The sequence below is a fragment of the Eretmochelys imbricata genome, chromosome 3 (genome assembly GCF_965152235.1).
Source record: "Eretmochelys imbricata isolate rEreImb1 chromosome 3, rEreImb1.hap1, whole genome shotgun sequence".
In the NCBI taxonomy this organism is placed as follows: Eukaryota; Metazoa; Chordata; order Testudines; family Cheloniidae; genus Eretmochelys; species Eretmochelys imbricata.
Genome location: NC_135574.1, coordinates 75,706,664 through 75,719,368, shown reverse-complemented (window position 1 = coordinate 75,719,368; position 12,705 = coordinate 75,706,664). Strand labels below are relative to the sequence as shown.

The following is a 12,705-nucleotide window of genomic DNA, read 5'->3' as shown; positions in this document are numbered from 1 at the left end:
ACAGTAACCTCTCTATTCCTATTTAGCAAGAATCTATCCTGGTAATTCTCCCATCCCTCATTTGGCAATATAAACAGTTGTGTACCCTACACTGAACCCACTGCTCAATAGTTGCTACCCCATTAGAGATCATTAAAGTTGTCTAGTCATGCACAAGTAACCAGTCAGACCCATATCTAAAAGAAAAATCTACATTTCTTCTCCTATGCAGGTGGAAAGTTAAAGGGCAAAGCTGCTCATTGAGTAGCCTGTGATCTAACCTGCAACAAATTGCAAGTCTAAGCACAACAGAACTTCAGTTTTATAAGCTATAAGTTATGCAAACCATTTTTCTTGATGGGGAATATGTTACATAATGAAAATGTCAAAGCAGCAAGTAGACATCCCTTCATATTCTGATTCCTTCAATGCATTGGAAGTCACTTTGCCGTAGCATGAAGGACAAAATGATGCAGTGCATCAAACTACAGCTTATGCACCATACCAACTATAACTTCATAATGTTCAATTTTATGAACTCAATGCCCAGTTTATAAACTGGGGATTCTACTGTAATACAATAGCAAGTGTACTTATATGAGCAGGGTTGCTAATAATTGTTGATCTGTATTTCTCACTGTAGAGCTAGTCAGTGTCTAACTCCCTTGGGCTCTGAAGAATCCAAACCTAAATCAATCACATCTATACTATCAGGTCATATGCCTAAATTCTTATTTCACATTAGGCTCATAAGGAAGGTATATGAATTGTCTGTAGTTTTCTAGCCAAAACTCTATATTTACTTTTAAATGTTACTAAACCTTCTTGAAGTACCTTTACATAGCTCCTGTAGCCAGACTCATTACATTTTGCAGTCAAATTTGAGAGTGTCACCTCTTGTGTTTGCAGGATCTGTTCCTCCCTTCCTATTTGCCCTTCTGACAATACAGGTTAAGAACAGCTACTATATGCAGATTAGTACCAAGTATCATTCTAACCCAATTAAAATAACTGGGCAAGAGGACTATATAACAAAATTTATAAAGTCTGTTCATCACCATAAGTTTAACCATGATCCCCTGTTGTACACATTACTATGAAGTATATCATTAGTACAGTATGTTCAGTTTTTACTTTGGAGTCCTTAGCTTTAAATTTTTTTCATGGAGTAGTTTCATAGTAATTTTAACATATGACCAAAGGAGAATCAAATTGCTACTTGTGTAATCTTCAACTCTCAAATCACATTTTAAATTCAGAATAACCAGCTACTTTTAACAGTGTTTATTAAGTTTACATATATAAACAAACATTCCCCTTCACCCCACATTCTCAATCTTATTTCACACAAGGCTAGTAATATCTTGTATTAATATCAGGACACTATAACAAGGCTTATATTCCAAAATTCATCTTCATTGTTTTGTCTCTGGTGGTTCATATTTTGCCCACTCCTCCAAACCACCAGCATAGTGCTGAACTCTGAAAGTACACAGAAGATTGTCAGTGTTATGGAGATGTTATTACTGGTAATCTTGTACAAAAAGAATAAAGCCTAGTTGCTTTAAAAAAAAAAAGTATTCTCTAGTTTCTCTAAGAAACACTGTACAATAGTGGTAGTGTTCATTGTTGCAAAACAGTCTAATTGCTCCTAGTTTCACAGAGCAAAAATGCAAATATTTTGCAGTAGTCTTTATGGTTGACTTTCACTCAGTGATCCTATTTCAATTAGAGAAAATGAACAACATGGGGGATTAATGTCAAGCAAGTGGTGGCATATGGTCAATGCATATTGCATTCAGAAAAAAAAAAAACACAGGCCATGTTTAAATACAGTTTGATCAAGTAGTTGTGTAATAGGAGTAGATTCACTTTACTTTGGGAGATTTAAGTGGTACCAATTTAGTCCTTATCAACTTAGTCCAAACCTCACTTTGAGACTGGATTCAGATCTATACATTCTAAGGAGAAGTTTATAAACATGTTGAATGCATTGGTAGAGTGCTAACATTTCAAACCATTACAGTGAAGATCATTTTGGCCTCACATTTGCACTAGTTTAAGAAAGTTGGAGTTTTTGTTTTAAATCCACCATTCATGTTTTCCATGCATACTTGTTTGATGGGTTCCTAGTTCTTCATTAGCTAACCTGTTATGTTTGCAATATGGATTTCAGATTGTTAAGGAGACTCCCTATATTAATGGAGGTGAGGGAGAGAAGGTTCAATATCTGATTGGTCCCCAACACCTTCCCAAATGCTATGCTACCTAGAAGATAGCATAAAGGGGCAGGTGGGTGGGTAGTGGAGCATTTAGGGCCAGAATGACAGTTTAAAAAGAACTGTGTGCTGACATTAACTGAGGAGGTTTTTCCAATCTACAAAGTAACCAAACTTAAGAAGGAAAAAACAAAAAAAGAGCCTTTTCTATGAAGCAATATGAAAAACAGATAGTGAAGTTTCAACATGTTAAAAACAAACCAAACAAAAAACCCCAACAACAAAAACACAACCCACACACAAAACAATGTGGGGTCATAGATGGTTTAGTCTGGTTCTACTCAGAAGAGTAGAGTAGAAGATTGGAATTATGGCGTTCCATTTTGGTATGAACTATTTCCACTTCAATATTTGCTCAGTTTACAAGAGCAAAGGTTGCCAGCAGTCCAAACTCTGCCTGCGGCCTGAAAGTCAGATTGATGGTTAGATAAGAGGAACCTGAGTAATAAGAATTCTGCAGCTAAGTGCTGCTTTCATCTTACCCCTGTGCAATCATGTTATGCCCTTAATTACCATATACCTGAGCAATCTAGCAAAGGATTATATAATTGAGGACATGATTTGACGACAATAGGGTTGCACAGATGGCACTGCAATTGAAAATCAGCCAACAGTTTTTTTGACATGCAACAAGAGAATTCAGTTAAGCCTCCCAGAGCTGTTCTAGTTTTGCAGAACTGACAGCAGTGGGAAAAGTCTTGTTACTGATTGACCAGAGATGTCTCAAACTACATTCTGGGAACAGAGCTGCAAAGTACCATCTTTATTTAAAACAAAACACAAAAAAACCCCAAAAAAACACCACACCAACAGTTTAGGTACTCGTTATTCCATTTGTTTTCACATCTTCACCTGTACCCTTAAGATAATGGCCATACTAGGTCAAACCTGTGGTCCATCTAGCCCAATATCTAGTCTCTGATAGTGGCTAGTGCCAAATACTTCTGGCAGTAGGAGGGGTAGGGAACACCTTGAGTATGGTGTTGCAATCCCACTATTTTTCACTGCAGTGAAAAACTGATTAAAAGAATTCATTTAGCTTCCCTGCAACAGCTTTGTCTTTCTTGAGTGCTCCTTTGGCACATCCTGCTTCTGATATACTTAATTTTTCTTGCTGTTAGTTTCTGTTTTTTCAAGTTGATCTTCCAGTTTTCTTGGCCTGTCTAATTATACTTTTACACTCGATTTGCCAAAGTTTATGCTGACTTCCAATTTTTAGAAAATGACTTTTTGCCTGTAATTGCCTTTTACACTGCTGTTTAGCTTATGTTTGTTCTTGATTTGGGGTATACATTTAGTTTGAGCCTATATTATGGGGTTTTTAAATTAGTCTCCCTACAGTTTTCAGACATTTCACCCTTGTGACTGTTCCTTGTCATTTCTGTTTAACTAGCTTCCTCATTTTTGTGCAGTTCCCCCTTTTGAAGTTAAATGCTACTGTGGTGGGTTTATTTTGGCATTTGCCCCCCTTACAAGGGTAAGTTTAATTACATTATGCTCGTGATTACCAAACTGTTCAGCTATATTTCCCTCCTGGACCAGAGCCTGTGCTCCACTTGGGACTAAATAAAAGATTGCCTCTTCCATTGTGGGTGCCAGGACAAGCTGCTCCAAGAAGCAATCGTTTATAGCTTCTAGACGTTTTATGAGCATCCTTTCCTGAGGTGATATGTACCCAGTCAATATGAAGAAGATTTAAAAAAGCAATAATAATGGGGGATTTCATCTGTCTTTGCAGCCTCTCTAATCTCCCTGAGCCCACCAAGGAAGCAGTCTACTTTGCAGACAGCAACTTTTCCCATTAATCCTGTTCTCCATACAGGAGCTTACCCAGCCAGCACCTCAATTGCTTACCTGCTGAAGCCCAAAGACATAGCAATATCCAATGCCTTCTTGCTTCGCACTCCTGCCATGCAGGAAAAGACTAGATGGTCAGATTTAGCAGGCATATCTTGATTGTACCGTTCTTTAAAGTCTTTTGGGTTCATCTGTAGAGCTTCCATAACCTCACCTACTGCAAGAATAGATGCAAAGTCTTTTATGTGAAATTCATGAAGGAGTTTTGTTGGTGAAGATTTATACTAGTTAGCTTCCCAGAAGAGTCTGACAAAAACAAGTTGCAATATGTATGACAAGTCACCAGGGTTTGCTTGCAAGTTTAGGCTTAAATGTTTCTGATCTTGTTGCTATTCAGTGATATGTATGACTTACATGGTATGTTGATGGAGCCAGGAATTTTTCCAAACTGTCCAGTTTCCCACTTCTCTCGAACATCAATAAGAGTCGTTTGGGATTTTAGCAAGCCTTTGAGTTCTTTATAGGAAAGACTACAATCAGCAGCAGTGTCAAGATTACGAAAGATCACATTAACAGTTCTCAGACCTAGAAAAAGAAAAAGGACTGTCATCCCACAAGAAGCAGGAAAAATCATAAAGAAATCTTGGAAAAGGTGGTTACCAGTAATCATGCTAATAAATAATAATAATATTAAGATGCGGCAATCTGGGGGAATTTACCACTGAAAATTCACTAAGGCCTGGTCTACACTACGGGGTTAGGTTGAATTTAGCCATGTTAGGTTGATTTAAAAAAAAAAAAAAAAAAGACCGTGTCCACACAACCAACCCCATTCCGTCAACTTAAAGGGCTCTTAAAATGGACTTCTGTACTCCTCCCCAACAAGGGGAGTAGCTGAAGAGTTCATCTAGCATTCATGCACCTGGAAACAGTCAGGGCACACCCTGACTGTTGTGTAGGAGCAATGCACACATTGCTCTGCTCTGTCCAAGGACATGGACCATGGAAACATGGACCATTTGGGAAGTCAAAATAAGGACATCAACCGTGGGAAGCTTCCTTGGCCTAGGCTCAAGGCCTGAGAACAAAGATTGTAGTAGATAGAGGCTGGTAAATAAGATATTAATCAAAGTCATATTATTTCCTTTGTTGATGCCTTTTGCGGTCGGAGTATGTAATGCGCAGGGGGGAGAGAAATAAAAAAGAGAGGTGGAAAAGCTGACAGGGGAGATCCCGTCAGCAGACCAGCCTGCTTGCTAGTCTAAAGCCGTGTCCTGTCTTGTATTGAACCGCCACAGAGTAGCACTAAAAATCAACCTTCCTGGGTTGAATTTGGGGTAGTATGGACACAAATCAATGGTATTGGCCTCCAGGAGCTATCCCCGAGTGCTCCATTGTGACTGCTCTGGACAGCACTTTGAACTCCGATGCACTAGCCAGGTATACAGGAAAAGCCCCAGGAACTTTTGAATTTCATTTCCTGTTTGGTCAGCATGGCAAACTTAGCAGCACAGGTGACCATGCAGTTCCCCAGAATCATAGAACATAGAATGGTTCTACGCTCCCCCTACCATCTCCATCCCTGAGGTTATTGCAGATTAGAAGGCGGGGGGGGGGAGGGGGAAAGAAGAATGCATGGTTTCAAAACAATAGTTACTTTATTTTGAAGTGGGGAGGGTGGTTGGCTTACAGGGAATTAAAATCAACAAAGGGGGCGGGTTTGCATTAAGGAGAAACACACAACTGTCACACTGACGCCTGGCCAGTCATGAAACTGGTTTTCAAAGCCTCTCTGATGCGCAGTGCACCTTGCTGTGCTCTTCTAATTGCCCTGGTGTCTGGCTGCTCAAAATCGGATGCCAGGTGATTTGCCTCAACCTCCCACCCCGCCATAAACGTTTCCCCCTTACTCACAGATATTATGGAGCAAACAGCAATAACAATGGGAATGTTGGTTGTGCTGAGGTCTGACCAAGTCTGCAAACAGCACCAGCAAGCTTTTAAATGTCCAAAGGCACATTCTACCAACATACAAATTTCCTACTTTCTGCACTTGCTCAGCCTATAGTTGAACTGCTCCTTACTACTGTCCAGTTTTCATGAGCCATGGGAGCAAGGGGTAGGTGCGACCGTGCGGTGCTGCCGGCTGGGAGAGCAGCCTGAGGCAGAAGCCTCCAGCTTGCATTGTATTCCAGGCAGGGCTGAATCTCCATGAGATGAAACTTAAAGAAAATGACCTGAAATCTCTGGCTCCCATTCAGTGCTCTAAGAGGAGAAGAGCCATATCTGTCCAGGTGCCCCAATCGACCTCGCCGAGGTCTGCCAGGAGACGTACGACAGCTATCAGTCCTACTGCACCATCTGCCGTGAAAGCAAGGAGCTGCTGCTGTGTAGCAATGCCGTACCGCATCTGCCACCGGCACCCAGGAGACGTACACTGATGGTGAGCCGAGCGGGCTCCATGCTTGCCGTGGTATAGCATCTGCATGGGTAACCCAGGAAAAAAGGAGCGAAACGATTGTCTGCCGTTGCTTTCATGGAGAGAGGGGGATCTGATGACATGTACCCAAAACCACCCGCGATAATGTTTTTGTTCCATCAGGCATTGAGAACTTAACCCAGAATTCCAATGGGCAGCGAAGACTGCAGAAACTGTGGGATAGCTACCCACAGTGCACCGCTCTGTAAGTTAATGTTAGCCACGGTAGTGAGGACACACTCCGCCGACTTAATGCACTTAGTGTGGACATATGCAAGCGACTGTATAAAACTGGTTTCTAAAAATCGACTTCTATTAAATCGACTAAATTTCATAGTGTAGACATACCCTATATGGCAAGTTTACAGATGTTAATGTGAGCCTGAGTTATTCCACTATCTGTCACCATGGTTATCCTAGTGCCTCCCAAAATTAGAAATAAAGTATATACACATGTTTCTCTCTTTCCAAGAGTCAGGAAGGACTGGGCTGTTTATTCTGTGTGAGGTTCTAAAGTGGATTTTAAAAAGGTATTGTGAGATGGCTCAATCAAAGAAGTGGGATTTGCTTCCTATCTTTGATCAATACTGACAATGAAATTGTTTCTTTTTGAAACTTTATCAGCACAGGTGCAGGCCTCAATCACAAAAATGCAGACTGTATTTTCTACTAGTATTTATGTTAAGGTTTGTGCTTGTCCCTCAGGTTCATTTGCATTTTAATAAAACTCTTAAGCACTATAAAATGGATGTTTATTTACAATCCTTGGTTTCCTACTGGCTGGTCATAGACTCATTCCACTTACATACAATCATTTTTATTGCTACCATCAGGTTAATAAAAATAGAAATTTAAAAAAAAGTTATTTATGATGTATAAGAAAGAGGCCTAAAAGATACTTATTTTGGTTGTGTGTTTCTTAATTTCAGATTTGTTCCTTCAGTTATTAGCACTTCCAGTAAATATGTGATCATACCTTCAAGATGTCCTCCAGCAAAAACAAAACACTCTGTATAAAGGACTGATACTTAGACTCAAATTTTTAAGGTATTTTGGTGTTGCTGTGCTCAGCATTCCAACACCTAACATGAGAAAAGGGGAGCCAGGAAAGGGCTCTAAATAAGAGACTAGCATGGCCTGAGAGGTGTTAAAATCACTAACACTATTTAGATTTTACTATTACACTTACTATTTGTATTGCAGTAGTGCCCAGAGGCCCCAGCTCCATTGTGCTATGTAAACTCCATTGTGCTATTCTGTAAACACAGATTTAGGAGCCTGTGTCATTTCAAAGGCAGTTTAATCACTTCAGAGCCAAAATCCTATTGACAGTCAATTGGACTGAGTTCAGCAACACCTAAACACCTTTAAAAACGTGGGCCATAGTCATTTTAAATTAGAAGCATTCACATAAAATTTAACAGTGATTAAGAGTCACTTTCCTTTTCAATTGCTAAAATTCTCTTGACTTTCCAGATACCACTTGTCTGCTTGTACAGTCATCCTAGAGCCAGGATAGTCAATTATTTTTTGTCAGACTCCAGAGAGAGAGACAGGAGGAAAAAAGAACACCACACGACCCAACAATAAAGTATAAAAAGATGTCAGGTTTCAGAGTAGCAGCCATGTTAGTCTGTATCCGCAAAAAGAACAAGAGTACCTGTGGCAATTTAAAAGCTTATCCTCAAATAAGTTAGTCTCTAAGGTGCCACACGTACTCCTGTTTTTTTAAAAAGATTTCAGAGTCCATTCAAAAGCATCTGATGGTCTGGATTTGGCCCACGGTCTGCCTATTGATTACCTCTGTCTTAGAGTCTTCAGGCCTTGTGTGCCTGATTATAGAAGGCCCACACACTTCTTAGACTTCTGTAATCACTAACAAAGAAGGGAACGTCCATAACTCTGCACAAACATTACTGTTGTTCTTTCAAAAGTTTACAGCTGAACATTGACTTAATTCTTCTTTGGAACGTAAATATGCAGAAGAAAAATGTTGCTTTTAATGATCATTGTTTAAAGTGAAACAAGCACAGAAACAGTTTCCTTACCTTGTAAAAAAAGAATTATTTTTTTTTGGTTTAAGTTTACATTTAACATATTTGTCTTTTTTTGTCTCTGCTGCCGGATCACATACTTCCGGTTCCAAAAGAGGTTGATCAGTCAGCTCACAACTTCTACCGTATCACCACACCCACCATGGCTCTCTAATATCGTGGGACCTAGGGCTACGACTACAGTGTAAACAAAATCTAGGCGAGCGTAATACCAGAGTCAAGGGCAGGGCAGCAGCTTCAGCGGATGCTATGGAGTAGCCTCACTTCGCAGGAGCCTGCTCAGTCCCAGCCGTGCAACACTTTTTTAACATTACACCGCAGCTGCCAGACACGCGCGCCCCCCCGCCCTGCCACTTTCACGTGCAGCAGTGCCCCAAGCCTTGCGCCTGTCCCTCGCGCGCTAAGAACGGAGCTTCGCCTCCCCCACACGATGGCCGCGGCCCCCTGCCGACGCTCCTCTAAAAGGGGCTAGGAACATCCTCCGGCCTAAGCCCGGCACTCTGCCCAGCGGGACAGCCGGCTGCACGGCGCCTACTCACCGGGCTGCAGCGGGCGGGGGCCGCTGCCGCTCCAGCCCCCGGCCGCCCGCGGGACACCAAGCAGAACCCGGGCGGCGCACCTCAGCCCGCGGCAGCCCCACATGACCGGACCCCAGCTAGCGGCGCCTGCGTGCGTCTCTGTCCGCCCTCAGGCCGCCCCGCTAGGCAGCGCACGACAGGCGGAGCTCGCTCTTGTCTGGCCTGCTGAGCCAAGCCCTTGAAAGGGCCTGCCCGCGTGACAGCAGGGCTGCGCCCATTGCGGGCGTGAGGCGGGGTGATGGAGCTTGCAAAGTGAGGGCTCCTAGCTGGGGTTTCCCGTGAAATGGACAAGTGGAGGCCCACGCCAGTAGTTGATTTTTCTGCTTAATTAAAAAAAAAATCCTTGTTGTGGAGTCCCAACGTTGGAAAATTAATGTGGAATTTAACAGACTTAAGCTAACAAGTGCAAGCTTCTGTGTTTACCCTTCAGCTAGCCCAGCGAGCAAAGATCGCTCCAAACTTGGGACTCCCACATGGCAAGGGTAGTGCTACCAGCTGAGGCTACAGGCTGGTGATTCAGCCGGTAGCATTATGGGCACAGCTCCCATCTCGCAATCTTACAAACAATGTCTCTTCAAAGAAACGAAAAGGCTTTGGTGTAAAGGTTGAGAAACTCATATTAGAAGTTGAGCAGCGGTGGTTTTTCTGTCAAGCAATCAGGCGTATGATTTTTTTAAAAAGTGTGTTTCTATACATATATAAGATAATGTGGATTACTGAAAAGATGAGTATTTTATAATGCTTTTATAAAGACTCTAGCAGCCAGCCAAGTGGCATATGGTGGCTGTACATTTCCACATGGAAGACCTGTCACTGGTGCAAACCAGTCATGTCATATAATAAACTTTTCCAACCTTCAGCCTAAAAGAGGAGGTAGCATAGTTTAGAGGTGAAAGTAGGGACTAGGAGTCAATAAACTAGGCCATTGGCCCTACAGTGACCAATGCATTGGCCCAAAGAATCTCAAAGGCTCAAAAGCCGTGAGTCAGACCCCCACCCCCAATTCATGAAATTGGCTTAAAATAGTGAAGTTTTTTAAAATAATAGTTTTTCACCTACCTTATTATTTTTTACCCTTTGGGGGAAGCTGCTCACAATCTGTGTTTGATCCTCACAGGGTCAAAATTTAACCTTAAATGTCCACACAAAAATGCAAGCCTCCCCCTTGACTACAGGCCTTATAAATACATGTACCAAAATAATAACATAGCAACAATATTTGTAAAGGTCTCATTATCATGTTATCTAGATGCCTTTATGCTAATTCCGAAGTACATCAATTTTCTCAAGGAAAATGTACACAGCTCCCTTCCCCAAAAGACTAAAACAACTTATTAAATACAGTTCAAATTTAAGTCACCAGTGCTACAATCAAATCTGTACAAATCTGATTCCAAGACTGAGGGGGGAAAGAGCAATTTCCTTGAGCATACAGCCACAGCCATTTTGGCTATGTCTACACTGCAGCTGGGAGAGTGCCTCCCAGATTAGACAAACTTGCACTAGTTCAGTTTAAGCTAGTGCGCTAAAAATAACACTGTGGGCCTTGCAACATGGGCAGTAGCTCACACTAGCTATTTGAGCTCAGATCCAGGAGGTGAGGCAGGCTTGGACATGGGTGGCTAGCCTCAGCCACCACCCGTGCTGCTATGTCCACCTTGCTATTTTTAGCATGCTAGCTCAAGCAGGGCTAGTACATGTCTGTCTACCTGAGCTGGGTGGCTCACTCCCAGATGCAGTGTAGACGTACCCTTTGGCACTCAGTGCTTATAAGAAAGCTTGAAACGAGTTAGGCCCTGATCCCAAAAATACTTACATAAATGCTCAACATTACTTTGTGAATAGATCTAGTGAAATCAATGGGACTACTCATGATAGTAAAGTCAAGCATATGCATAAGCATTTGCAGGATTCAGGCTTATACATGTGCTTGACTTTACTACCATGGGCAGCTTTGATTTGAACTAACTGCAGTTTCCAGGTTGTCAATACACTAACACAGTAGCACCCATGTCTTTGTAGCCCTATTCCAGACTTCCATGGAAAGTAAAATATGTATGTATTTGCACTTCAGTCATTTGTAAACTAGAATAGCAACAACAACTTTGGATCTGGCTGCTGTCCCTATAGACGTATGGCAGATCTTGTTCCACATGAATGTATCATTTTTAGATTAACTTCTTACTAAGAATTAATTTCCACAGCAGTTTGACATGCTTTGCTTTAAATTGCAAAGTCATACTTACAAGTGAAAACAAAGATTTAAATGAAAAAGGGAAAAAATGAAGAAATTGTGGCAGGGACTTGTTACTTGTGATGATGAAATCCAAAATTATTATTTATTATTTGTTGAGAATTGACACGACTCTCAGCGCTGTACAGAAAAATGGAGAAGACCCTGTTTCAGCTCCCAAGAGCTTATTATCTAAAGGGACAATCAATAAAGAGCAATTCAGGTACAAAGGATCAGCTGAACAGGAGATTCAATCACACAACTATGCAGAAGTGATTTTAAAAGTAGATAAATAAAAGCAATTCATTAGATGGTGGGTTGGCACTGGTAGGCCTCTCATCAATTTTGAAGTTGGATGAAAGGGGAATGGATGCAAAAATGTCAGACCTGGATTGGGGGCTCACGGCATTTTAGACATAAAGGGCAAGACGGAAGAAGCACAGAGAAGGATACAAAGTGAGCAGTTAGTCTGAGGTGAGAAGGAGTTGAGAACAGAGATGAAGGCTAGAGGTGTAGAACCAAAGTGTCAATTGCAAGATGAAGTGACAGCATCTGGTTAACGCACTGTCATTTGATTAGCATCAATTCTGTACTGTGACAGCAATGATCTTGAAGGGAACCACTTGCAAAACTTATACCTGCCTTCTCAGATTATTATTGCTGTAATAATTTTTAATTAAATTGGTGTAAGAGGTCTTACTACCTGTGGTTATTCTGGATATTCATATTCAGATCCCCCATTAGCAACTCATATTTTTCACTTCATATGAAAGCTTTTACCCTCAAGTACATGTGTGTAATTCCCATTGGACTCATTTGGGTTACACAGATGTAATTCAGGAGAAAATCTGGCCCATAATGATCATTCTATGTATTTCAATAAAACATAATTTAGGGCCTTATCTTGCAATGCCTCCACCTGCACAGCTTTCATTGACTTAAAGAAGTGTTCTGTGCAAAAGACTTGCAGGATCAGGCCCTTTTAATTTTTCCATTATTTTTGGCTTGACTGCCCATTTCTCACTCTAAAAGGGTTTAGAGGCCCATCTTAGGTTTCAGCAAGTAGAGGGTTAACTCCTGTCTTGGATCTGACACAAGTGCACAATAAGACTCCCCGGGGGAATTCTGCACCAAAAAATTAAAAATTCTGTGCACAATATTTTCAAATTCTGTAAAATTCTGCATATTTTATTTGTCAAAATAACATAATATAATCATACCAGTTTCAATTATTTTTGGTCATTTATTTCAAAATACCTGTCAGCAAGTATGTTTGTAACAATACAGACAACAAAAAAGATTCAGG

At 41.2% G+C, this 12,705-nt stretch overlaps 1 protein-coding gene across 1 annotated transcript; it reads right to left on the bottom strand.

Annotated features, from left to right (window-relative positions):
- Positions 1–1,248: 1,248 nt before the first annotated feature.
- LOC144262715 (thiosulfate sulfurtransferase/rhodanese-like domain-containing protein 3) lies at positions 1,249–9,318 on the bottom strand. The gene is made up of 4 exons (XM_077812864.1): positions 9,128–9,318; positions 4,470–4,640; positions 4,113–4,272; positions 1,249–1,461 (listed from the first exon to the last, which is right to left on the bottom strand). Exons 1-4 carry the CDS (start codon positions 9,228–9,230, stop codon positions 1,395–1,397), a joined length of 501 nt encoding a protein of 166 aa, XP_077668990.1. The 5' UTR covers positions 9,231–9,318; the 3' UTR covers positions 1,249–1,394.
- Between the last annotated feature and the right edge of the window lie 3,387 nt (positions 9,319–12,705).

Coding starts and splice junctions, on each gene's coding strand:
- LOC144262715 (XM_077812864.1), bottom strand. CDS start 9,230: ATGTGGGGCTGCCGCGGGCTGAGGTGCGCCGCCCGGGTTCTGCTTGGT. Junction 4,641..9,127: donor CCCCCGCCCGCTGCAGCCCG/GTGAGTAGGCGC, acceptor TTCTTTTTCTAG/GTCTGAGAACTGTTAATGTG. Junction 1,462..4,112: donor ATGTCTTTGGGCTTCAGCAG/GTAAGCAATTGA, acceptor GTGTACTTTCAG/AGTTCAGCACTATGCTGGTG.